This window comes from Cantharellus anzutake (genome assembly GCF_015039405.1).
Source record: "Cantharellus anzutake strain C23 chromosome Unknown EI90scaffold_63, whole genome shotgun sequence".
In the NCBI taxonomy this organism is placed as follows: domain Eukaryota; kingdom Fungi; phylum Basidiomycota; class Agaricomycetes; order Cantharellales; family Hydnaceae; genus Cantharellus; species Cantharellus anzutake.
The window spans coordinates 92,613-118,809 of NW_024067013.1; the positions used below are offsets into that span (position 1 = coordinate 92,613).

Below are 26,197 nucleotides of genomic sequence, written 5' to 3' on the forward strand. Positions count from 1 at the left end.
GATCCTCGTCATCATCTGATGACGGCTTTTGGTTTGAATCTCCCTTAATGGGAGATTGCGGTTTCTTTATAAACCACTCGTTTCTTTTTAGTGTCACTGCAGATGTGACCTTGCCCTTGCGGGTGTGTTTAGGTGCCATAGGCACTTCCGAGTCAGATGTTAAGATTATGTAGTTGTGGGTTGTGTTGTAAAACACACCTCATGCACTTAAAAAAGTGTGAGGTCTTAGGGTGGCTCAGCACACAAGGCCGTAAGTGATACAAGATAGTGTATTTTACAGTGGTGTGTAAGCAGTTACCTGGAGGTTCCCACTTGCCCACGTGACTATGTGTATCTAATTTACATGTGACTCGGGGTTCGGGGCTATTGCCCTGACAATGAGCGACACTTGTGATCCCGGAGCTGGACTAGAAGCGTGAAGCTCAGTCTCAGCCAATATGCGTGAAGAACTAAATTGTATTACCTAGAAGCGTGAAGCTAAAGGTAATATACATATTGTAAGTTACAATAGTAAAGGGAATAGTAATAAAGGAATGTTATAACTAACCTCAGTCTCAGCCAATATGCATGAAGAACTGAGGGAAAAGGAAATGAATTCAAATGAATGAATATATCCGTGGCCTGGCATGGGTTAGTCCAAAATAGGCAAAAGAAGGTGTTGTGACTAAGTAGTCACATGGTGGATTCTGGGCGAGTTGCTCTCCCAGAATATTCCCACACTAACGCAGGAACGTGGCTGTTCAGGTTAACTCCGCTGGAGTACCCTCATAGCACATGGTTCCTCCAACATTTCCCCTCCTGTATCTCACTGTTCCTATATCGCTGCCACCACCACCACACTCGCCCTGCACCCACAGCGGGCCCTCTCGGGATCTCCCATGGAGGCACCTGGAGAGCCGTGGCTGTGTGCAAGGGTGATGTGGCATGCCCCACATGACTGATCCCGCATGTATATAATAACAGCTGGAGTGGGAACCGAAGAAGTAGCCTTCTTCTCACATTCCCACTTCAGGCAAGTAGTGTAGCCTTCCCTTTTAATAATAACTCACATTCCCACTTCAGACTAAGTGGTCAGGGATGCTCACCCTGCAACGAGATCGCCGCTACGCACAGCCGCTACTCGTCCCAACGAGTCCCGCATGCCAGGACCTCACCGCTTTCGGAGCTGTCCCTGACAATAACCATCCATGTATTGCAATGAGCGATTTGAAAACCTGAGAATTAATGTTATCTGGAAAGTATGAAAAAATAAAAGGTTTCCTTACTTGTGCATTGATGTGATTGATACAGATTCCAGTGCTTTCTGTAAATTTAGTTCAACATCTTCAACTCTTGAAGAAGGTGGGAACTCGCGATAAACATGCTTTGAATACCCCCACACTGTCAGGGACGGCTCGAGGAAGGCCAAGGTAGCGACGGAACGCTCGGCGCTAGCGGCCCGGGCGGCGGCGGGATGGTGAGACCGTATGGTGGGCAGCCCTTGCTCAGGCCTACGTCCCTGTGCGGCTTCTTAGGCTGAAGCGGGAAATGTGTTGTTATTAGGGTGAGAAGCTAGACTAAACTAAGGTACTTGCCTAAAGCGGGAAATGAGAAGAAGGTTACTTCTTCGGTCCTGCTTCGGCTTAGTTTATATACATGTGTGAAGGGTCACGTGGGAGTGCCACGTCACCTTCGGACAAAGCCGGGTTAATGCGGGTGGCTCCACGGTCGATCCCGAGTGTTGGAGGGGAAGTACAAGTAGGAGTGTGCGGCGCATCTGGCGTGGCGATGCCCCTACAGGGTGCTCAGCGTCGGGCGTGTCCGTGCTACAAATATAGGAAAGGAAGAGAGAGGTCATCCGTATAAAGATAGAAAAAGAGAAGAAGGAAAGAAAGAGAATGAGAGGGTGAGGCAAAAGGGAAGAGGAGGTGGCGGCGGTGGCGGCGGCGGCAGCATGCCCTGACACACACTTGCTCAATAAAATTAAGCTCACAATGGAATTTTGGAAGAAATCAGGTGCCAAACCCAGCAGCTTCACAGTGTGTCTGAAGCAGGGATTTGACATTAATGAAATCAGCAGAATGAAAAAGGATATTTCGGCAGCAACATTGTGCTGCTGTGCCACTGCATTTGAACCTGTCACACTGAGCACGGAGCCCAGTGACATCATAGCCTCGTTCTTCTAAGAGTTTGGCCATCCCCTTGAAATATCCTGGATAATCAGGGTGGTCATCAGGGTAATAAAGGTGTTGTATGTGACCATCCCATATTGTATCTGCCATATGCTTAGTTGTGGTTTGAGGTTTTCCATTGGGCTTGTATATGATTGCACCCTCTCGTCGTGTGCATTCACCAATATGTCAGGGACTCGTCTGGGGTCGAGGGGGTCCGGGTGTAGCGTCCAGGACCGAGAGCCTGGCGGGGGGCAGATCGGGCGTGCATACTGACAGGCCCGATGCGGGACAGTGGTCCCTGGCCACTTAGACTGAAGTGGAAGGTTGAGAAGAAGGCTACTTCTTCGGTTCCCACTTCAGGTTCGTTTATATACATGCGGCTTGGATCACATGATGGGTGCCACGTCACCCTCGCACACAGCCGTAACCACCCAGGTGTCTCTGTGGGAGATCCTGAGGGCATCCGGTGCAGGCATGCGTGCTGGGCACAGCGGGAAGTCGCCCAAGGTGCCCGGGCTGGGTACATGGTGGGCATGCTGCAGATGGGTCAATGGTACATTGATACAGAGAAAGTCGTCCATGTAGAATAAAGGGAGAATAAAGAAGAAGTAAGATAAGGAGAAACTGAGGAGGGGAGTGTCAGGGCACAGCCCTTGACCCCACTCACCCTCAGACACCCTCACCCTTTCCCTAACCACCCTCTCTCCACATTTCCCCATTCCCCACTGTTTCACATAATGACACCTGTGCATGAACCTGTGGGAACGTTCTGGGCGAGCGACTCACCCAGAAATGTACAGCCACAACCGTGGGAACATTCTGGGCGAGCAGCTCACCCAGAACTTTCCCATGGGTCACACCCATTATGGAAAGTCGGCAGCAAGCGGGAACTGTATAGTTCCTAGGGTCCTTTTGTGTCAGCCTCACAGGGGGCTGAGAAGCTTACCCTTCTTCTCAGCTCATTCCCTGTGAAGGCAAGTGTACTTACCCGCTTTTCAATGAATAGCAGCTCATTCCCTGTGAAGGCTGAGGCCAGTCCCCTCAGCGACTTCGAGGAGTTAGCACCCAGGGAGAGTACCCCAGCATCCACACCCGGCCTCGCCCTCCGGCCACTCCCAGCTGGGGTCCGGATCCTGACAGGGAGGATGAGGGGGGAAGAAGGGAAAGGGGGAGGAGGTAAGGAAGGGTGGACTGGCAGGGTACCGGGTCAGGTTGGGCCGGGTGGAGCCGGGTCAGGCGGGTGTGCCCTGACACACTGTTGCAAACCACTCACTTCTCCACTAAGGTGCTTGACCTTGTTTATTCCTTAGCTCTCATTCTTAGTTCTGCCTTAGCCTTTCACACATCCCACCCCCATCCCCATCGCCTCCTGCTGTACCATTGACTGCCCTTGTATCATGTTTCAACTGTTTTTCTTTTGTTTGCATTTAGCGCTTAGTGATAAGTGTTTGCACTGGGTCAGTTCAACATTGTTTGTAGCTTGTAACTATGAGCCACTGTGACTGTCCTGTGCAATTGCATTCGCTGCTGGCCCACTGTGGGCCAGGTCCACTACACCACTGATCCAGACCAATTAGTCCTATTTTTTTTCTCTCACATGACCTCCCACTTCACTGACCAGGTGGTGTAGTTAGGTTTACTAAATCTCATCTTGGATCGTGTGGAGAGAGAAGGAAGAGATCTTGAGTTTTGATGCTCAGTTGACAGTATGTAAGGGGTTGGTGTAGGTTCCAACCCCAGTTAGCCTCAGTCCTCAGTTCGTCGAATATTAAGCTATATAGAGCTATGATTATTCAATGATGGGGAGGGAAAAAGCTTTTCTTTCCTTTTCCCAAATTCCCACGTTATTGTATATACATTGTTTATACATGTTTATTATGAGACACACATAGAATTAAGATGGAGAGTAAGGGGTGGGGTTACCATTCCTTACACAGTACCAGTTCCCACTACACATATTATCATACACACTCTCTTCATAATAAGATTGCCAGGATGGTCTCAGGACTGAACTGAACAGTCCCAGGACTGTAACCACAGTTCAGTTTGGTTTTGGTCCTGGTTCAACAGGACAGCAAAATTTTGGGATGGTCCCGGTTCTGGTCCTTGAACAATCCAAACCAAACTGGACCATGGCACCCCTATGTGGGTTCTGTGTGCTGCCCTTGGGGTGGCTGGTGAGGAGTTTGGGGAGTTGCCAGGAGATAATATTGAGGAAATTTGTATCCGGTGCGACTACTGGACTTATCCAGAGCTCCAAATTCTTATGATGTAAACCAGCGTGACTGGACAAATGACATAAAATGGACAAGCCTGGTATTGAACCCAGGACTTCTAGCATGCATCCATACACTACTCACCCATTATGCCAGGGGGACCCCTTCCCTAATGGTTTGGGAGATCACTTGATCCCTTCCTCCAACAAATATTCTTTTTCTCTTGGGTGTGGATGGGACTGCAGGTGGGTCAGGGCTGTGGCTTGTTCTCCCCAGTGACACGCTTCAGGAGCAGGGCCCTTCTGGCAGAAGGGTCTGTCTCTGGTTCATGTAGCAACTTACCTTGAGGACACTTCAGTTGAGGCTGCCCTGGGTGGCAAGTTTGTGGCAAGTGATTGTGATTTGTACAAATGAGAGCACATGGAGCTGGGAGAGCGTGACAGAGAAAGGTTATGGGGGTCGGCAAGTGAGGTTGACTTTGCAGTCGCTTATATAAGCAACTCATGCTCAAACCGTGGTCCAACCATTACAATGGCAGTTGGACTCAACACAAGTAGTCAGTAAGAAGAAAAAAATGTATTATGATAGGAAATATGCAACTCTATGAATTTAACGCTTGTGTCAGGGATCAGCACCCTGCCTTAGGGTGCCCCGGACTCCCCACCTACTTTACCCCCTTTTATTCTTTGACTGTTGCCTTGTTGTTGCCTTTGTGTGTTGTGTACACGCACGTGCACGGGATAGCGTGGGAACTTTCTGAGCGAGCAGCTCGCCCAGAATGTTCCCACGGGTCACAGCCACAGTTCTGGGTGAGCAACTCGCCCAGAACGTTCCCACGCTTACTGGGCACTGCCACCTGGATGTTCCCTCCGGGTCACACTACACAACTCTAGGAGCTGTATAGTTGTGGGCATGTGACCCATTCCTTTATATAGCAACCATGCGGGGAGATGAGACCTTTACCCTTCTTCTCATCTCATGCCCCGCATAGTGTGAGGACAGGTTAGATGGGGGCTGAGGTCAGGGAGCCTCCGAGCCCTGACAGCTTGATTGGTGCAAATTAGTCAGTTATATGGCAAGATCAAGGGGGGAGATGGCAGTCAAACTAATCCGTTGCTGAACTGTCCATGGAATGGTGATTAAGGTACTGCAAAATAACTTGCTTTAATAATTCCTTCCTTGGCCCAGCATGGAGGTTCCTAACAGGCGTTTTTGGTGGTATAAGACCATCTTTACCTATAGATCGGTGCTTGTTGATTTGAAGGATCACATCACCCATGTTCCCCATTTAACTAGATATTATTTCGGAGGACCCTCTGTACAGCCCAATAAAAAAATTCAAAGAGATTTGGCCAATGCTGGGACAAGTGCAATGCAATATTGTCAGGTCTGATTTCCTTATTGATATCAAGGCCAATCCTCGGTGTAAATAAAAATAAATAAGAATCTTCGCCAAAGTTTTTTGATGGCACAACTCAGTTTGGATCATTGAAATGAGGAGAATGAGGTTTATTTGATTGCAAATCATGTTTTGGTCGAAATAAATCTCAGTTTAATCCCATTTCACGTGACTAATCAGGTGGATCCGCGCGCGCCTCAGAGGAGGCCGTCTTGTTCTGCACTGTCGCAGTGCGGATGGAACAAGACGGACGAAACCCTCCTCTGGGCCCAAACTTGGTCTCAGACCAGCTGCGGGAAGAGACAAGTTGCATCCGGGAGCGAGATAAAAAGCGCACCTTATCCACTCCCCACCTGCCTGCGCAATCGTACTACAACGTCTAACTGGTAAGTTAACGGTAGTGCGATGAGGCTTCTAACTGTGTGTGCTGGCCCCGCTCCTCAGGCCTGCACACGGTTATCCCTGCTCTTGCTATCCACTAAACGCGCGCTTACTCTTACTTTCATAGTTCTTAACTGAATCTCCGCGCTTCCCACCTCCTTCCCCATCGCCTCCGTTGCGTTACATCATTTTTTCACTTGCTACCCTCTCCTGCATTTACTATTAATGTATTTAATTGACGTACGGCTCGCATCGCTGGCACACAATCATACGCATTGCAGGTCCATACGGACCGTGTCCACTAACTCATGGACCGCTCACGGAACCGAACTGATTAGTCCTCTTCAAATGAGTTCCAAGAGGCATCAGGATAAAAACATTGCTGTGACCTTCCCAATTTTTTAGCACTGTGAAACTCTAATCCGACGAAAACATTCTGGTGTGCTCTCTTAACAAACTTTAATAATGTCATTTTGTGGGATATGTTGTGTGGAAGGCACAAAACTTCTTGTAATTTTTGTCCCATCTCGAGCTATCTGGTGCTTACATAAGCTGGCTGAAAGGTCAACGTGGGTTGCCGAACCCCAACTTAGGTTATGCCACTGAACGACTGAGAAGTGTGATATCGGTTGTTGAACCCGAGAATTTTCATGACCTAGCTTGCCTCGCTGGGTCAACTACCTGACGGTGAAGCCACACAAAAGGGGATTGAACCAACCCACAGAGTCTACAGTTGACCCCCTCAACCCGATCTTTTTGACGTGACTACAACTGGTGGAGGGCTCCGTCAACTCGCCCTTACTGAAATTTCGGGCAGCAGTCAGCTCTAGCGCTGATTGGTTCTGGTGATACGTAGTTTGGTCAGTCATGGCATCGTCTCCTAGGGTCAGCCTCCGATACGCACAACAACTTCGCCCTAAGTCTGCACGAACCGACTTCTGATTCTGACCTGAGGTGTTTTGTCCCGAGTCCATGCCTCAGCAAGCATGTCCGTCGTCGTGAGAGGCTAATTACATTTGCTATTCATACAAGGGGATGTTTAGCCTCGCACTAGCTGCAAGCGGAAGCACATAATGGGTTCCTCTTCTCTTCGATCCACTTCTGGTATTTCTGGGCTGGAGTTGACTCAGATCGGTAATAAGTCTTGAAACGGTGGCCAGTAATACATGAAGGCTGATCATTTTCAATCTAGCATAATAGTCTTTGCATTTATTCGTGGCTCCAGTCAAGAAATACCGGATTATCATTCCTCTACTAGCCATGAGCTTCGCCCATCCAAGAATATCACGATCCTGATTAATCAATTCCCCAGATACCAAGTATCTGCTCCCTCGTCCCTTCCATGGAATGCCAATAACCATCAGCGTCGTCATGCGATGGTGGTACCCGGACACTTCTGGGCATTGTCACTCATATCTAAAGACCAACTCAAATGAGTTTCCTCCCATTCACCACACCACTGTGATCACTCTGAATCCCTCATGCCTAATGGATGCACTCCTGCACACATCGAGCATGGAGAAGTGGTGCTCAACGTGATAAATAACACAAGTTGAGATGGGGCCTGGGGCAATCACATAAGAATAGGGATGACAATCCTATCCGAATAATCTCACCGGTTCTGTGCATACTTGTAAATTCAAGGCCAGCAGCTTTAACTGGGCAGTCTCATCTCGAGCCGTCATCGGTCAATCGATGCTAGACGACTGTGAATAATTTGTATTTGAAGTCAACCTGAAGTACTGGTGGGATTGAATCATCGCACGTTGGGGAAGTCTTTGCCTGGGCAACAGCTCGAAAGCGCTCCAATTCCGAATTCATATATAGCATCAGTGCTTCTCTACTATAATCTTACCGCGAGGGTCGAACGCTGTATGGTTTGGAGTAAAAAAGATGTGCTAGTCGTGATAACTCACTTACGGCCGGGTGAAAAGTAATGTAACGCTTCGAGCTTCGTGCTTTCATTGTCGGGACGAGGATCCTGAGGACGCCTAAAATCCTACCTGGATGGGAGACACCATTAGACTCTCGATATATGTGCTGATGTAGTCAACACCCGTCATGAACTGTACAATGAGATGAAATTCGTCTTTCCCCTTATTCATGCCGCATTACACATTAGAATATCAATGTCTGGCTACATCGAAAGGGTAATAGTGGCGAGGAAAGGGCGAATCTTTGGAACTCCTCTTCCCTAGTTCTCACATTCGAGTCTGAGGTGAGAGTCACTATTTTACTTTCTACACATTAACTCACGTATCGCTCACGTCGCTGTTACGCAACATATGCATGAGTGCAATCTGGGGGGCAGGGAATAACGACCATCACCAAGCTTGCAGTAAGATCTATCGAACGTGACAGTTCTATGTGACCTTGTCCAGCCGAGCACCCAACAAGCTCGTTGTCAAAGGAAGGCTCATATATTGCAGACAATGCGGTGCCCGCGCTCATGTCCCTGGCTCTCAAATACAGTAATGCACATGTAAAGCGGGACACAAACAATGAAGGAGAAAAGCATCATAGTAAACACCTAGACAACTTGGCTAATATCAACGACGATTGGGGCTCGCATACGACCTTGGACCAAGAATCGAGTTCCATCTTTGCTAGCGCAAGGAAGGTAGAGGTCATACTTATCCCTCAGCATTCGATCCCCATACCATACTTTTTGACTGTTAACCTGGTGCTGGTCAAGAATGACCGGGCGGTATTCTGGTGGGAGAAGGAGTTCAAGGTTCCCATTGAGCCAAATCGTCTGTGTTCCAGTGGCACTACCTTGTCTTTGCCCTGCGAGGATGGGAAGTCGATTATCCGAAGCCAGTGGGAACCTTGATGAGAGCTCGAGGGATAGTCGCTCCAGCCACAATAGATCTGTGTCATTCCCAGCCATGAGGCTCTGCACACGAGGGAAGCCATTCTCCAGGAGCGAAGGAATTTTCATTCGGGTTTGGGTTATGAGATGTGGGCGATGGTGTGTGTTGTAGGAACCAGGAACTATGGATCCAGACACATGAAAATGAACTAACTCATGCGTCTCTGTTGACCAAATACCGATATGATTGCCATCATGGATGATGATGTACCGTCCTTCAGGGGAGAGTCCAAGTGTGCAACGGTCAGGCACGGCTGGCCTAGTGGAGGTTAAAACACTGGGGCGAGGAGAGGAAAGAGGGTGGATGGATGGCTCATCGGAGACATGTAAGATCACCATGTTTTTGTACCAACGGAAGTGAGGAACTCGTATGATGAATGAGCCGTTGTCTGCAACCAGAGTAATGGGAGGGTGATGGCCACTGGGGAGGGTACCGACCTTCACAGATGGCAAACCATGGCTGAAGACCGTAATGGTTCCCTCATTATCTTCGGCAGCAATCCGGTGGCTGCCACAGATAAATTCAATCCAAACTGGAGGATTGGGTGGGTCACATTGGAATTGAGAGGTGGTTCGGTGATGATCGATGTCGGCAATTTCAATAATGCCATTTCCAAAGCCGAGTGCGATGTAGCGGCCATCTCGTGAGAGTGCTGCAGCAGTCACAATACCATTACGAATATCAGGATCAAGAAATTCAGCACTGTGATCGATCCTGTCCATCTCATCTATCTTAGATCTACCAACTTCTATCGGTAACGCATTGAGTTTCGCCTCCATAACCCTTTGAGCACTAAGAGTATCCCCGCTTAATGGAATTGAACGGCTAGAGGATTCCCCAGTGATGCTGAAAATCCGAACGGGATCAGAGAGATGTCCATATGACTTGAAAAGTGGGGATGAGGATGGAGTGAAGGGAAGAATTGACCGAAAAATATGCCAGGGGGAGGAGGTGAGTTCATTCTTGGTTATTATATCCTTCACCCTCTTGACTTCTTCGAACCATTCAGTCAAATTGTGATTCTGCAAGGGGAATCAGTAGAATTGAGTGAAGTTAAACTTACGACTTACGTTAGATCGAGGTAATTCATCAGGCAACTCGAAATCAAATTGTGACAGCACCAAGAATGAAAGTAAGTTTCGGGTAAGGAACACATGAAACTCGCTTCTGAATTCGTTGGAGGAGAGTCTTGATGGATCCGAGTGGTAGAACAGGCAGCGGAGAGCATATTGGACATGTTCAGGCTCCTTCTTCCCCTGAAATCCTTTCCGCTTGTGGCCATCTCCGAATAAACCTATTTTGGATTTATTCCGTTCGATAATGTCATTTACAAGCCGAAGAAGTGGTGGTCCCAAGAAATGCCCCTTCAAATCACTGATGAAGAATGGCTGGTCATTGTCATGACCCAATGGGCGATCCGTGAGAAATTCTTTCATTGTTGCATGGTAAAATTTGGGGTATACCGCATCAGGGGCAATTCGAAGCACCCGCATCAAACCTTGGAGGGACCGTGATTTCTCTGAGGACAACTCAATAATTGAACTGATCGGCTCTAGGGTTGCATGGACTTCATCCTCGGCTATCCCTAGGAGCTGCGACATCGAATATAAACTAAGTGGCCGACATGCTGCAATGATCGTCCCGATTACTTGGTGGTAATTCTCGATTACATGTGGACGAATGCTAGACTGACTGGACATATATGCTCGCCGTAGTATTCGCAAATACTCCGACTTCAGGTCGAGTGGCGCATCGGTAAGATTGCGAAAGTACTCAAACTCCCGCTTGAGAGTGGAACCGCGTCGAGTCTGATCATGGACATCACGTATGCGGATTGAGGCAATAACGGGCAATCCACGGCAAGCCGAAGCAAAGGTATCAAAATCCTCCGGGGACGGCTTCCATGTAGATTTCTTGACACAATCCTGAAGGCCCTCCTCCGCCATACAGCGGACTGTGTGCAAAGTCTCCTCCCCAATCTTATCAACATCTTCACAAGGGATATTGAAACCTTCACCCTCAGCATCGACCCATGCTGAGATAACTTGCGGTTCTGGGCGAGAACTGACCAACACGGTAAATGTGGAAGGCAAAGCGCCAAGCATTAGCACAAGCTTCATCAAGGTTCCAAGTGCTTCCTGATCCCCGCACTCGTCCAAGCCATCTAAGATGATGACTAAGCGGTCCTTGCTCGATAACAGTAAATCCTTGAGATCGACCATAGGTTCAACAACCAGAGCGCTCATTTGCTTCTCCAGAGGGAGATTTTGCGCCAGCTCGAGGCCTCGCTGCCGAAGCCGTTTGACAAGCGAGAGCTTAAACTCCTCATTGAAGGACGCAAGTTGATGCGCAAGAGTGGAGGGAAACTGTTTAATAGAATCAAGTCCCGTTCCCGGTTGATTCTTATCCCAAAAGAAGGATGCCGCTAACGTGCGCTGTTCCTCCAAGTCGGACGCGATGCTCAGGGAAATCGCAGTCTTTCCCATTCCGGGTGAGCCTCGCAGCCAGACGAATCTGTTCCCTGCTTTCTTCAGATGTTCGACTATAGACGCCTGTATCTTCTCCCGTGTGCCTTCCAGGCACTCTGACTTGGCTGTGACATAGGTGTGCTCAGCAGGGACCCGTGGGAGTCTTGAGAGTTCGGCTGGTAGTATCCTTCAGCAAAGAGTCCGAAAGGATGTGCATAGAAGCGTACTTCGCGTTGAAGACTGAATTGTGTGAAGGAGTGTCAAAATCGCTGCCTCCGTCTATGGGGTATGTTCCAATCAGCGAACGTGCATGCTTTAGGCACTAAGGGAACAAACCGAGAATGATGTGACAGCGTCGTTGATGCAAGTCTTCACGCTGTTTACCCGTTGGGTTACGTCGGACGCTGAAACGATTCTCCTTGCTAGCTTTTGACTCGAAAGTGCCTGAATCTGCTTCGTCTGTTCCTCCAAGGCCCTGGGGATGTGGTTTTAAATCGAGTGTGCAACTGAAGCGAATGTACACACAAATGGAATTCCTCGATTAGAGCCTTTACTTCGGGAGGAATCTCGCCTGTCCACAGTTGGAGCGGTCGCAGGATGGTTGTGTAAGCTTCAACGACCTCACTTTCTAGCCCTTTGAGGTTTTCGCTATTACTGTCAACTGTCTGTGTGAACCAAAAATGGACAAAGATAAGCCACATGTTATCACCGATAGTGAAACTAGAACGCTGCTCAAACCTTGTAAACTTGGAGAAATGTCAGCAGTAGACCCGGAATTTCGCTCAGAAGCGGAATAGGAGAAAATTTAAGAGCGGAGGTAGCGGCCTGTAGAATAAGCTCCGTGGTGCCGATAATGATCGGCTTCTTTCCGGGAGCCGGCTCCAGTGACGAATCCACGTCTGGGTCTAACCCCACGCGATCTGGTTGTGAGTGGAGGCTCGAAGCGCTGTCGGGCATAGTGTCGATGCTGCGCGTCGAACGAGTAGGCTGTTTGGGATCGAGATGAGATGGCGATAGCCGCGAGGTATCAGGGACTGGGGGATGAACCGCAGACAGTTCTAAGTGGGGCATAGTTGACCTGTTACGGCAATTGAGACTTGACCAACGCCCGAACCACCCAGTAGTACAACACAAAGACAATATCTCCGAATCACTAGGAGGCTCCTCAAGATGCGATCCTGTTGGTCCATCTTGTCCGTTCCTACGGATACTGTTACGGTTTTGGGTTTCATTGGGACCAGTGATATGGATCTCAGGGGCTTGGGGTGACCCCGATGTGCGCGATGACTGTAAACCACGAGCAGAGAGCTGGTATGCAGGAACCTTTCCTTTCGGACCTCGAGAGGAAGATGGCGGTTGTTTTTTGCCAGGCATCACGCTAATGGTATGGACGATAGTGAACCAGGGCTCGAAGCATGAAGGCTGGAAAGCCCGCCTAGCCCTTATAAACGATACACGCAGAAGCGGCTGAGTCGAGGCAAGAAGCGGCCTTGCATTGACCACGATGTAAGGCCCCAGTGAGGCAGTCGTGCCTCTTACATTGCCTCATTTGGAACATGTTGATTCCAATACGGGAGAGCGGCCCTTTTCAGTCCCAGATAGGCATGAAGCTGCGCAGTAGCAGGTCACTCCCCCAATGTTGAAGTGAACGGCTCATTGATATTAGAATGACATGTACGATAGGATATCTCCGCCAACAGGTTTAGTGGTGGAAACAGCCGAGTACCATCTATTGCAAAGTCTCACCTGATGGCTGCTTCGCTAGACTCGGAGGACCTGGATGAATTGGAGAAGCCTTCCTTCTCTTCTACATCGCTAACGACGACCAGAGACTAAGGCATCTCACGCTGCAACGAGCAAAGGCTCTCATTCCTAATAACCACTTCCTCGAAGAAATACTACAGAAATCCGCTCATTTCAACAAGTTCAGCGTCTAGCCCCCTCGGTCCTGGTTTCCCTGCCTCATCGTTTGATCAGAAACCCTTCGACCACTTGACTTGCATGAATCACTTGCACTAGAAGTAGAGTGTCAACGTCTGGCTATCTCCCCGTATATTTGGTTTGTTATGCATCCTAGCTGAACGAGCGGATTAGGGAGCAGCGCCGGGGCCCAACTGGAGGCTTCTTTTTGTAGGGATTATCGGGGAGATAATGCTCAAATCTTTCCGCAAGCACTTGGTGTTTACGACGAGATACATAATAGCACCCTATATTACGGACGCAGCATTCCCATTTTGCAATCAAATGGAACGGGAAAATCACGCCTGGTAGCAGAAGTGTTGAAAAACGTGTGTCGCAATCAACCCATCTCTCCAGCTGGGCTCTGCTGATTCATGCTCCAGACACCTGGCTTCAGTATTTGCTTCCGCGACTCGAGCAATCCAGAGGCCGGCTGGCCTCCGTGAGATGAGGCCATGTGTCAATTCGTAAAATCAGTCGAGTATTTAGTATATTTGATTAATAGAGGCCAAGGCAATGATCCCGTTAGGATGGCCGCTGCCCTTATCGGGGCACTTTTTAAACAGGTCTACGAACGCCTTGGTCGTAATCCAAATGACGATCTTGAGACGCAAATGTGTGCCTGGTCATATAAATCTGTGTCGCGTGGGGTATTGTTTGAGTCAGTTTTCGAGGCAACTAATCGGTCTCTTGCAAATGAGATCGATAAATGGCATAAGGAGCTGTGCCGACACTTTTGCTTGAAAGCGACGAAGAATCTGGCGATTGATCTTCAGCGTCTCGGGCACGACAAGTTCATCGCTGCATTTGACGAGTGTACAAACATTATATCTCGGAGTTCAACGCTCAAACTTGCCGTCGGGACTGGATCGAAGTTCCTATCTCTCGCTTATATGATGTCGATATTAGCACTTCAACGAATGATTAAGGCCCAAGATGAATTTCCCATCGAAGGACTTAACTTTTCCTCGATACGGGTCCCACGATTGCCGACTTTTTTCGTCCATGTCACGAAGCATCATTAACCCGACACACTGATCTCACGACGCTCCCGCCTTGGCCATATTTGTAACTGTACACTCGCCAGTAAGGACTCCCAGAGAGGCATTGTCGTTTAGCTATTTAAAGAATTACGGCCGCCCAGTACGCCCAGTACGCCCCTTTAGCCCTACTCCATTCTCACTTCTAATCGTATGGAACATTGCATCGGGTTTGGCTTCAGTTCTGCTCCACGTATGCTGCAACTAATTTCCTGTCCACTACCAGGAGGAAACTGTACATGTGTTCAAGGTCACCATATCTTAATCCCATCGATGTTGACCATGTTTTTTTCCACACAGATTCCCTGTCAAGCTTTCAACCAACAAAGCTGGATCTATTCTTGCTCTCTCAGGCGTCCGCAGCCATATGCGAATCCAGAGGGACATCGTTGGCTGTTTGCATATTGAAACTGTCGCTCCTTCAGAGCCGGCACTGGCGATCACAGCCATGAAGGAGCTAATGACATCGCGAGAAGCATACAAGAGAGCCCTTGACATTTGTTGATAACCTGATGATCAACGGATCCATCCTCAAGCGAAGTTATCAAGCCAAATTGTTCAGCTGCATTCTGTTGACTCTTGCGCGGGATTGAATTCAAGAGCATTCAGCAGGTCCCCACGATATCGTCAAAAGTGTTCTTGACCACCCTCCTTGGCGGGAGTTTTGGGTTGCTCCCCAATGATCAGAGCCTCCAGTTCTTGAACGAAATGGACAATGCCCATATCAACTTTACGCACATCGTCCGGCTGACGTAAGACGTTGAGAATTTGTCATTTAAAAGACGTGGTGGTGCTGCATTCCAGTGCAAGTCTCACCAGCCTTGTATTGATGGGCTCATTGTTACCTGCAGTGGAGTGCTTGATGACCTGGCATTTACATTGGGACGGTTCAGTTACATAGCTTAACTATCGGAGCTGCGCGTTGATGCATCTACTTCTGACCTTCCTTCGGAACTTGTTGGATCTCGTATCGAAGGCCAGAGGCCTCAGTCGTCTGTGGTGTTGTTCATGGGTCTGGGCACTAACTGCCGTTTTGGATCAACCGCAGGAAAATTGTGTCAACTCACTCTTGGGCCTGCGCAACATCCGCACGTCCCTAGGCATGGGTGGGGAGGTTACATGCCTACCCAGGACGAGGAGCCCCCTCGATGATGCATCCATGGTCGAGGACACACATACGTCACGTACCCTGTGATCGAAGGGGTTAGCTTGCAGTCCACTGCCCTCTTCAGCCAATCTTCGCCCTTGACGGACCGGGCTTTGTCCGAAAAAAATGGGGGAGGTTAACCTTTCGTTGTGCGGTTGAACCTATGCAAAAGTCAGAGCTCCTGGATCCGAGGTCAAATAAGCATCAGCTGTTCGTGTAAGGTGCGGGATTTTAGCGACCCAAACTCTGCAGCGCTGTATTATCATCACACGCACTCCGTCATGATGAAAATGAATTTGTGTGTGACTCCGATCAAGACTGGGTGACTACAGCTAGTGGTGGGCTCCGTCGATTCGCCCCACCGACATTTCGGCCGTGGCAGTCAGTTCTTGTACCGTTATCCTGCACAATAGCAATCTGTGCCGACGAAATCGATCCCACCAACATCGATGCCTAGCTTTCCCTTCCCACTGGGTCCAACTTGAAAGTTACCCAATCCTAGTCCGCCATCTGCACCGGGGACGGGAGCAACTGCTGGAACAGGAATTCCCAAAGATGATTCGCCTAGGCCGGATCCAGGCCATATCCCGAAGAGAGCGTAGAATTAAAGGTTGTTTTGGATGCAGAGGGATGTATGGAATGTTACGGTGAATTTATGACCTGGGTGGAGGTCAAGATGCTAGTCTTCATTGTGCGAGTATCTGGATGTGACGACGTCCGAGAGGAGCGAGTAATGGTAGATCGGATTGTTGAACCTGAAGTTGACCTAGTTAATATCAATACACCTTGGGCTCAGGTATCGTCTTCCCTTGAGGCTAGTGAGAAGTCCATCGAAGACGAGCGTCATATATCCCAACACGATGAGGATACGGCCGAGTACGTACAAAACTGGATGAAGGTTCTTCGGCGTAGCACGGGTATCCGGGAATAGGCAAATAAGATATGTACGTCACAATGAGATGGGAGGTTGTTGTTGTACTCTATTTTGTTACCCCGCGGCCGCGTTTGTACGTGGCAGTGCGGCTAGCCCGACTAATAATTACATCTGAATGTACATGAGGGGCTCGTCAATACAAGGTAGGGTTGTCTGGTTGGTGTGGTCGGGGTGACGGGGTCCTCTGGGTTGTGATGTCTGGGTTCAAGTCTTATCTGGGTATGCGTGGGGGTGTAGTGATGTCTATGTCACTCCTCTCTCCCTACGGGGGGTTACTGGTTGGGTATTCCTGTTTCCTGTTCCCCCGTTCGGAGTCATTCTCTGTCCGTTCTTTTTGTCGATGGCCCGCGACTTCTTGATGAAGTCTGCTAGTCTAAGAATGCCTTTGGGCTTCCCCATAAGGGTCGAAAACCTGTTCTGACGGCCCCGGATGAGATGGGAGGTTAGGATGTAGATCGGGACGCGCGGGCGCACAAATCCACGGCAGCCTCGGCACATGGAGCCTTTACATAAGTAAATACGTCACAGAATATCTCTGCGAGTTGCCACATGGAAACTGGGCGGTTTCCATATACTGTAGCGTGATTTATAATCGTTCACGCGGCTGCCACAGCCCGCCTGAGTAGTTGCATCTGTGTTCTCTGAAATATAGAAGCAATGGTTACCACACTGAAGACTACTATGAGATGAGCCACATGCATACTTACCTGGATTTGAGTAACCAAACGTACGTGCCAATCTCATTTGTGTACCACAATTAGCCAAGCAGCCGCGCCTCCATGGACTGCGGGCACACTCTTAATTGTGATCTTATCTAGACTACTTAATGCCCGTCCAGGTTAGGGCGGATGACTTGAAATAGCAGATCAAAGGAACCGGCCGTTATGCATCGACCACATTCCCACTTAGGATAACGGTAGCCACACACAATGAGCGCCTGGGCTGGCTAGTCCGAAATGAATGGGTGCACTCGGTGCCCGGGTTGGAAAATTGAACTAGCTTACTACTAGGAATTGTCATCTCCAAAAAAACCCATTTTGGATTTATTCCGTTCGATGATGTCATTTACAAGTCAAAGCAGTGTTGGTCCCAAGAAATGCCCCTTTGAAGAATGGCTGATTACTTTCATGACCAAATGGGCGATCCATAAGGAATTCCTTCATCGTTGCATGATAGAACGTAGGGTACACTGCATCAGGGGCAATTCGGAGCACCCGCATCAAACCTTGGAGGGACCGTGATTTCTCTGAGGACAACTCAATAATTGAACTGATCGGCTCTAGGGTTGCATGGACTTCATCCTCAGCTATCCCTAGGAGCTGTGACATCGGATATAAACTGAGCGGCCAACGTGCTACAATGACTGTCCCAATCACTTTGGTGGTAATTTTTCGATTACGTATGGATGAATACTAGATTGATTGGTCATATATGCTCACTGCAGTGTTTGAAAACACTCTGACTTCAGGTCGAGTGGTGCATCTGTAAGATTGCGAAAGTACCCAAACTCCCGCTTGAGAGTGGAATCACGTCGAGTCTGATCATGGACATCACGTATGCGGATTGAAGCAGTAACGGGCAATCCACGGAAAGCTGAGGTAAAGCCGTCAAAATCCTCATTTGATGGCTTCCAAGCAGATTTCTTCACACAGTCACGAAGGCCACCTCCACCATATGACGAACGGTGTGCAGAGTCTCCTCTCCGACCTTATCGATATCCTCGCATGGGATGTCAAGACCTCGATCCATGGCATCGTCCCAAGCTGAAACAACCTCCTGTTCCGGGCGAGAGCTGATAAGCACAGCAAACGTGAGAGGTAAGGCCTGAAGTGGCATTAACACGAGCTTCATCAAGGTTTCAAGTGCCCCCTGATCCCCGCACTCATTCAACCCATCAAGGGTGATGGCGGTCCTTCCTAGACAACAGTAAGTCCTTGAGATCCATAGGCTCAACAACCACAATCGAAGTGTATATAGGAAGCCGATATACCCCCTCCGAAAGGAAAACCAATGTGGCCATGCTGTTTGGGTCGGGGCCACCGGGATAGTAGGGAAACTTGGTCCTGATTGTCGTGTTGCAAAAGGACAGTGTTGCCCAGTCCGGATGCTCCCACCTGGATGGCCGGTACACATGACGTCGTTGAGTGTGAACAGGATCTGAACGTAATTATGTTAATTATAATCCGTGAAGCCGGGGGAAAGAAACAGGGAGTAAAACATACTGTTCCAGGCGAAGTGTAAGTCCGTCATTTGATTTCCTGGCATCGTCAAATCCACAGCTAATCTCAACGTTATAAGCGTTCGGCCCAGTGTCGCTAACGTTGCTTCCCGCAAATTGATCCCCAACTTTCCCGTCCCACTGGGTCCAACTCGAGCGTTACCCAACCCTAGTCCACACCCTCTGCACCAGGGACGGGGGGAAACTGGAAGCCCCAAGTATGATACGCCTAAGCCGGGTGAAGACCATATCCCGAAGAGAGCGTAGAATTGAAGGTTGTTTTGAATGCAGAGGGATGTATGGAATGGTACGGTGAAATTTTGACCTGGGTGCGGAAATGCTGTCGACTAGGGTGATAGATGAGGAAGGAAGGAAGGAGGTCAAGATGCTAGTCTTCATTGTGCGAGTATCTGGATGGGGCGACGCGATGGTTTTCAGAGAGGACCGAGATTCGAGCCACCAGCCTCTATTGATTCGAGCGAGTACTTAATGGTAGATAGGATTGGCTTGGGTTTGAACCTGAGCTTGACCTAGTTAATACTGACCCTAATAGGTTTCGTCTTCCCTTGAGGTTAGTTACGAAATCAGAGGGTGGAGTCCTGGATAAGTGAGGATCTATCAAAGACGAGCGTCTTATATCCCAACACTATTGTAACGGACACGCGGCCGGATCCTACGAGAATCAGCAAAGGATATATCGTAAGATAGGTCAGAATGGGAGGTTAGGATATCAAAATGTTGCACAAATGAATTTGAAATGCTGGGGAATGGAGCCCGTTACATAGGCAAACATGTCATTTTTAGAGTCGGCTATGATTATGCATGCGTGCTCGACCTCGACCTAATGCCTCCACGAGCGATCCAGCGATGTGCCCCATACCCCTAAGTTTGGTCATTGGAATTCACCTCATGGCGTGTAGACCGTGACACGTTATTTCCATGCCTGCCTTTACCTTAGTCTTCAATTCGCCTTGTGTTCGCTGGCGTTTCAGAGCAGCACACCTGATCTAATTTTTCCGTCGCAGTGAGGGAGGTATGTATCTATCGGGCACAGCTAAGTTTCCCTCCTGTGAATTTACGCCAACCCCCGCCGCGGATTTTCCAAGAGTATCTCCTTTTAATTTTGTCGCCAAAGTTGAAATTCTTAACCAAGATCTGGCAACTCTAATGGTTTGTGATTGGAATCCCTGTGGAGTATTCGCTGACGAGTGCAATTTAGTTTACGAAAATGGCGAGGTTTGCATCTCGGTTGATTACCTTCCCACTTTCAGATTCGCTCCAACTCATTCGCAGCACTTTCAGCATGATCCGGGAGACGACCAGTGGAGGTACCTGAACGTTGGTTACCCATCCACACTGTGGACACTATGGTGAGTAGTCAAGCATCTGCTCCAACCGAATCCATCTCTTCTTGCTTGAGCCTGGTTAAATGGGAATGATGTCGCTCCCCGTTGGGTAGCTTGTATCTGTTATCTCTCTCTGCTTAGCGCAGACCTCCCCAGCCTTGATAGTCCCGCCAACGTTGACGCTGCCGCAAGCCAACTCTTGCATTTCTATGTCTGTTCCTCACAAGCCCCTTTTCGTCCCATTTTCGCCGTTATCACTGGGCCCATACAGAGACAGGTCTTTCTGGAGGCCGCAAGAAAGTTCGATGTCTTGCTTGTGAAAGCGCTGAACAGCCCACATGAGCCTCTGTAACACATCGCTGGACAGCAGCCAGCTTTGTGGTACACGCCAAGTGCTGCACGGTGGAAACTGGGCGCTCTCCATATGCTGTGGCGTTATCTATAATATTTCAAGCGGCATGCACGACCGGCCTGAACAGCTACTGCATCTGCCGGCCTTTTCATGTCATTGTCCCTGGTTCGACAATCTCGCCACTGAGTGTTGGTCGTGTATAAGAAGGGCGAGTCTTCCTCAGTTCTCGTATTCGAGGCTGTGATGGAAGTCACTATTTTGCTTTCTACACATTAACTCATGTATCGCTCATGTCGCAATTACGCGACGCAGGTATCTACAACATTATGCACAGTTTGATCCGGGGGACAGAGAATAGTGACCATCGCCAAGCTTGTAGTAATATTTATAGAATATGATAGTTCTATAAGCTGAGCAGGCTTACATGCCCAACAAGCTCGTCTTTCAGATGAAGGTTCATGGATATTGCTGCTCGTCCCTGACTTTCAAATACATTAATGCACATGTACAACGGGACACAAACAATGCAAGAAAAAAGCACCATAGTGAATGCCACAAAAGAACTAGACAACTTGGCTAATATCGACAACGATTGGGGCTCGCATACGACCTTGGACCAAAAATCGAGTCCCATCTTTGCTAGCGCAAGGAAGGTAGAGGTTATACTTATCCCTCACCATTCGATCCCCATACCATACTTTTTGACTGTTAATCCGGTGCTTATCAAGAATGATCGGGCGGTAGTCTGGTGGGAGAAGCAGTTCAAGGGTACCGTTGAGCCAGATCGTCTGTGTTAGCCTGGGTCCTCCTGGCTCGAATGGGTCAGTGTCATCGAATCTGTCTAAGCGGGTGACATGATGCCACTGATGCATATCCGAAGTCAGTGTGAGCCATAGTGAGGGTTCACAGGATAGTCGTTCCAGCCACAATAGATCCGCATCACGCCCAGCCATGAGGCTCTGCACACGAGGGATGCCATTCTCCAAGTGCGAAGGAATTGTCGTTCTGGTTTTGGTTATGAGATGTGGGCAAGGGTATGTGTTGTAGGAGACGGGAAGTGTGGATTTAGATACGCGAAATTGAATCAACTCACGCGTCTCTGTTGACCAAATAGCGATATTATTGCCATCATGGACGACGACGTACTGTCCTTCGGGGGAGAGTCCAAGTGTGCAACGGTCAGGCATGGCTAACATGGAGGCCGAAGCAACGGAACGAGGAGAGGAAAGAGGGTGGATGGATGGCTCATCTGAAACATACAAGATCGCCATGCTTTCACACCAATGGCAGTCCATGTTCCGAGGAACTCGTATGATAAATGACCCGTTGTCCGCGACCAGAGTAACGGGAAGGCAAGGTCCGCTGGGGAGGGTACCGATCTTCACAGATGGCGAACCATGACTGAAGACCCTGATGTTTCCCTCGTTGTCTTCGGTGGCAATCCGGTGGCTGCCACAGATAAATTCAATCCAGGCCGGAAGATTGGGTGGATCACATTGGAAACGAGTGACGGTGTGTTGATGGTCAATGTCAGCAACTTCAATAACGCCGTTCCCAAAGCCGAGTGCGATGTAGCGGCCATCTCGTGAGAGTGCTGCAGCGGTCACAATACCATTACGAATATCAGGATCAAGAAGTTCAGCGCCCCGATCGATACTGTCCGTCTCATCCATCCCAGATCCACCAACCTCTATCGGTAACACACTGAGTTTCGCCTCCATAGCCCTTTGAGCACTAAGGGTGTCCCCGCTTAATGGAATTGAATGGCTAGAGGGTTCCCCAGTGATGCTGAAAATCCGAATGGGATCGGAGAGATGTCCATATGACTTGAAAAGCGGGGATGAGGATGGAGTGAAGGGAAGAATTGACCGAAAAATATGGGAGGGGCTGAGTTTATTTTCAATTATTATATCCTTCACCCTGTTGACTTCTTCAAACCATTCAGTCAAATTGTGATTCTGCAAGGCAGAAGTGATGTCATACTGGGAATCAGTAGAATCGAATGAAGTCAAACTTACGTTAGATCGAAGCAATTCGTCGGGCAACTCGAAATCAAATTGTGATAGCATAAAGAATGAAAGTAAGTTTCGGGTGAGGAAGACATCAAACTCGCTGCTGAATTCGTTGGAGTCTTGTGAAGACAGTCTTGATGGGTCCAAATGGTAGAACAAGTAGCGGAAAGCATATTGGACATGTTCAGGCTGCTGCTTCTCCTGAAGTTCTTTCCGCTTCTTGCTATCTCCAAAAGAACGGATTTTGGATTTATTCCGTTTGATGACGTCATTTACAAGTCGAAGAAGTGGTGGTCCCAAGAAATGCCCCTCCAAATCACTGATGAAGAATGGCTGATCACTTTCATGACCAAACGGGTGATCCGTAAGAAATTCCTTCATCGTTGCGTGGTAGAATTTGGGGTATACTGCATCGGGGGTAATTCGAAGCACCCGCATCAAACTTTGGAGGGGCCGTGATTTCTCCGAGGAAAACTCAACAATTGAACCGATCGGCTCTAGGGTCGCACGGAGTTCATCCTCAGCTATCCCTAGGAGCTGCGACATCGAATTTAAACTGAGCGGCTTATATGCTGCAATGATCGTCCCAATCACTTGGCGATAATTCTCGGCTACGTGTGAAGGAATAGTAGATTGGTCAGACATATATGCTCGCCGCAGTATTCGTAGATACTCTGATTTTAGGTCAAGTGGTGCATCTCTGAGATTGCGAAGGTATTCAAACTCCCGCTTGAGAGTGGAACCGCGTTGAGTCCGAGTGCGGACATCACGTATGCGGATTGAGGCCATAACAGGCAATCCACGGCAAGCCGAAGCAAAGGTATCAAAATCCTCCGGGGATGGCTTCCACGCAGATTTCTTGACACAATCTTGAAGGCCCTCCTCCACCATACATCGGACTGTGTGCAAAGTCTCCTCTCCAATCTCGTCAACATCTTCATATGGGATGTTGAAACCTCCACCCTCAGCATCGACCCATGCTGAGATAACCTGCGGTTCTGGGCGAGAACTAACCAAAACAGTAAATGTGGAAGGTAAAGCGCCAAGCATTAGCACAAGCTTCATCAAGGTTCCAAGTGCTTCCTGATCCCCGCACTCATCCAAGCCATCTAAGATGATGATGAAGCGGTCCTTGCTCGACAACAGTAAATTCTTGAGATCACCCATAGGCTCAACAACCAGAGCCCTCATTTGCTTCTCTAGAGGGAGATTCTGCACTAGTTCAAAACCTCGCTGCCGAAGACGTTTGACAAGTGAGAGCTTGAACTCCTCATTGAAGGATGCAAGTTGATGTGCAATAGTGGAGGGAAACTGTTTAATGGAATCAAGTCCCGTTCCCGGTTGATTCTTATCCCAAAAGAAGGATGCCGCTAATATGCACTGTTTCTCCAAGTCGGACGCGATGCTCAGGGAAATCGCAGTCTTTCCCATTCCGGGTGAGCCTCGCAGCCAGACGAATCTGTTCCCTGCTTTCTTCAGATGTTCGACTATAGACGCCTGTATCTTCTCCCGTGTGCCTTCCAGGCACTCTGACTTGGCTGTGACATAGGTGTGCTCAGCAGGGACCCGTGGGAGCCTTGAGAGTTCGGCTGGTAGTGCCCTTTAGTAAAGAGTCCAAAAGCATCTGCATAGAAGCGTACTTCGCGTTGAAGACTGAATTGTGTGAAGGAGTGTCGAAATCGCTGCCTCCGTCTATGGGGTATGTTCCGATCAGCTAACATGTATGCTTGAGGCACTAAGGGAACAAACCAAGAATGATGTGACAGCGTTGTTGATACAAGTCTTCACGCTGTTTACCCGTTGGGTTACGTCGGACGCTGAAACGATTCTCGTTGCAAGCTTCTGACTCGAAAGTACCCGAATCTGCTTCGTCTGTTCGTCCAAAGCCCTGTGTATGTGGTTTAAAATCAAGTGTGGAACTGAAGCGCATGTACGCACAAATGGAATTCCTTGATTAAAGCCTTTACTTCGGGAGGAATTTCGCCTGTCCACAGTTGGAGCGGTCGCAGGATGGTTGTGTAAGCTTTAACGACCTCATTATCTAATCCTTTGAGGTTTTCGCTATTACTGTCAACTGTCTGTGTGAATCAAACATAAGCCATATGCCATTGCCGATCGTGAAACTAGAACGCTGCTCAAACCTTGTAAACTTGGAGAAATGTCAGCAATAGACCCGGAATATCGCTCAGAAGTGGAATAGGAGAAAATTTAAGAGCGGTGGCAGCGGCCTGTAGAATAAGCTCCGTGGTCCCGATAATGATCGGCTTCTTTCCGGGAGCAGGCTCCAGTAACGAATCCACGTCAGGGTCCAACTCCACGCGTTCTGGTTGTGAGTGAAGGCTCGAAGCGCTGTCGGGCGCAGTGTCGATGCTGCGCGTCGAACGAGCAGGTTGTTTGGGATCGAGATGAGATGGCGATAGTTGCGGGGTATCAGGGACTGGGTGATGAACCGCAGACAGTTCTAATTGGGGTGTAGTTGACCTATCACCGCAATTGAGACTTGACCAACGCCCGAACCACCCAGTAGTACAACACAAAGGCGATATCTCCGAATCACTAGGAGGCTCCTCAAGATGCGATCCTGTTGATCCGTCTTGTCCGTTCCTGCGGATACTGTTAAGGTTCTGGGTTTCCTGGGGACCAGTGATATGGATCTCAGGGGCTTGGGGTAAGGACCCCGATGTGCGTGACGACCGTAGACCACGAGCAGAGAGCTGGTAGGCAGGAACCTTTCCTTTCGGACCTCGAGAGGAAGATGGCGGCTGTTTTTTGCCAGGCATCACGCTAATGGTATGGACGATAGTGAACCAGGGGTCGAAGCACTGTAAAGCCCGCTAGCCCTTATAAATGTTATACGTAGAGGCACCTGAGGTCGAGGCAAGAAGCGGCTTTGTATTGACCACGATGTAAGGCCCCAGTGAGGCAGTCGTGCCTCTTACATTGCTTCATTTGGAACATGTTGATTCCAATACGGGAGAGCGGCGCTTTTCAGTCTCCGATTGCGGCTGGCTTACGGATCCAACCATTTTGGTCACGAGTTCAAACCATACATTTGTCGGAAAATCCCGTGTATCGTTTAAACGCCCGGGAAACATTTTATGGTGTTATATTGCAACAACTATCCATCAGCTGATGAAAATGCATAGGTCAGATGTGGTATCACTTTATGTGTTATATGAGAAAGGTTTTTGACGATTTTGATGCTGTGGGAAGCATTTATGACATATTTATTAGAGCATTTCAGGGCAGACTCTTACATCAGCAAAAAATTGTTATGCTCCTGAGTGCTCTGGAGTATCGAGAGCACTGGGAGAATCAGGAGGAGATTGGCCAGTCCAGGAACAGCCCATTTCCTCCAGAGTTGGCTAGGTACTCCAGGGCACTCCCAGGAGGGCCTGGAGCATTGCTTTGTGCACAAACATATCCAGTAAATACAATTTAAATGCTTCAAAGTGTATAGGGGTGAGAAGCTTCTGGGAGCTCCTGGAGCATTTGAAAATGAAAAGGAAAAAAAGAGGGAAGATCCCCCATGAATACCTCCTACCACAAGACTAACACAACAAGACACTGCTTAACATTTAGATCAAACACTATACTATATATCAAGGACACTGAGACTCACCAATACACAATCAAAATTTATGGCCTGATATATGATTAATCTGGCAACTTAATCACTTTCGGGCTGGCAGAATATGG

At 48.8% G+C, this 26,197-nt stretch overlaps 9 protein-coding genes across 9 annotated transcripts; 3 read left to right on the top strand and 6 right to left on the bottom strand.

The window, feature by feature from the left end:
- Positions 1-6,756: 6,756 nt before the first annotated feature.
- Positions 6,757-7,150, bottom strand: EI90DRAFT_3076132 (uncharacterized protein). The gene has a single exon (XM_039061628.1). It carries the CDS (start codon positions 7,121-7,123, stop codon positions 6,827-6,829), a length of 297 nt encoding a protein of 98 aa, XP_038911333.1. The 5' UTR covers positions 7,124-7,150; the 3' UTR covers positions 6,757-6,826.
- Positions 7,151-11,169: 4,019 nt separating this feature from the next.
- On the bottom strand, positions 11,170-11,532 carry EI90DRAFT_2875242 (uncharacterized protein; the record flags this gene model as incomplete). Its single annotated transcript, XM_039053875.1, has 1 exon — positions 11,170-11,532. A coding segment is annotated over one exon (363 nt), but the record flags the coding sequence as incomplete, so codon positions are not given.
- EI90DRAFT_2364760 (uncharacterized protein) lies at positions 11,506-12,971 on the bottom strand. The gene is made up of 4 exons (XM_039052927.1): positions 12,229-12,971; positions 12,016-12,155; positions 11,827-11,965; positions 11,506-11,769 (listed from the first exon to the last, which is right to left on the bottom strand). Exons 1-4 carry the CDS (start codon positions 12,862-12,864, stop codon positions 11,680-11,682), a joined length of 1,005 nt encoding a protein of 334 aa, XP_038911335.1. The 5' UTR covers positions 12,865-12,971; the 3' UTR covers positions 11,506-11,679.
- A 228-nt stretch (positions 12,972-13,199) lies between these two features.
- On the top strand, positions 13,200-14,224 carry EI90DRAFT_3076135 (uncharacterized protein; the record flags this gene model as incomplete). The annotated part of the gene is given in 7 exon segments (XM_039061629.1): positions 13,200-13,251; positions 13,262-13,424; positions 13,578-13,820; positions 13,927-14,078; positions 14,108-14,110; positions 14,125-14,127; positions 14,139-14,224. A coding segment is annotated over 1 exon segment (243 nt), but the record flags the coding sequence as incomplete, so codon positions are not given.
- Positions 13,652-14,703, top strand: EI90DRAFT_2364887 (uncharacterized protein). The gene is made up of 3 exons (XM_039052928.1): positions 13,652-13,778; positions 13,833-14,592; positions 14,672-14,703. The coding sequence occupies exon 2, from the start codon at positions 13,905-13,907 to the stop codon at positions 14,472-14,474; it is 570 nt and encodes a 189-aa protein (XP_038911337.1). The 5' UTR covers positions 13,652-13,778; positions 13,833-13,904; the 3' UTR covers positions 14,475-14,592; positions 14,672-14,703.
- Positions 14,650-14,989, top strand: EI90DRAFT_3076139 (uncharacterized protein; the record flags this gene model as incomplete). Its single annotated transcript, XM_039061630.1, has 2 exons — positions 14,650-14,739; positions 14,819-14,989. Coding segments are annotated over exons 1-2 (226 nt in total), but the record flags the coding sequence as incomplete, so codon positions are not given.
- A 2,793-nt stretch (positions 14,990-17,782) lies between these two features.
- On the bottom strand, positions 17,783-18,800 carry EI90DRAFT_3076142 (uncharacterized protein). The gene is made up of 2 exons (XM_039061631.1): positions 18,015-18,800; positions 17,783-17,953 (listed from the first exon to the last, which is right to left on the bottom strand). Exon 1 carries the CDS (start codon positions 18,701-18,703, stop codon positions 18,215-18,217), a length of 489 nt encoding a protein of 162 aa, XP_038911339.1. The 5' UTR covers positions 18,704-18,800; the 3' UTR covers positions 17,783-17,953; positions 18,015-18,214.
- Positions 18,801-20,911: 2,111 nt separating this feature from the next.
- EI90DRAFT_2365051 (uncharacterized protein) lies at positions 20,912-24,263 on the bottom strand. The gene is made up of 4 exons (XM_039052930.1): positions 24,248-24,263; positions 24,139-24,190; positions 22,505-24,087; positions 20,912-22,444 (listed from the first exon to the last, which is right to left on the bottom strand). The coding sequence occupies exons 3-4, from the start codon at positions 23,927-23,929 to the stop codon at positions 21,050-21,052; spliced, it is 2,820 nt and encodes a 939-aa protein (XP_038911340.1). The 5' UTR covers positions 23,930-24,087; positions 24,139-24,190; positions 24,248-24,263; the 3' UTR covers positions 20,912-21,049.
- EI90DRAFT_2365050 (uncharacterized protein) lies at positions 24,264-25,512 on the bottom strand. The gene is made up of 3 exons (XM_039052929.1): positions 24,640-25,512; positions 24,437-24,572; positions 24,264-24,386 (listed from the first exon to the last, which is right to left on the bottom strand). Exons 1-2 carry the CDS (start codon positions 25,276-25,278, stop codon positions 24,540-24,542), a joined length of 672 nt encoding a protein of 223 aa, XP_038911341.1. The 5' UTR covers positions 25,279-25,512; the 3' UTR covers positions 24,264-24,386; positions 24,437-24,539.
- Between the last annotated feature and the right edge of the window lie 685 nt (positions 25,513-26,197).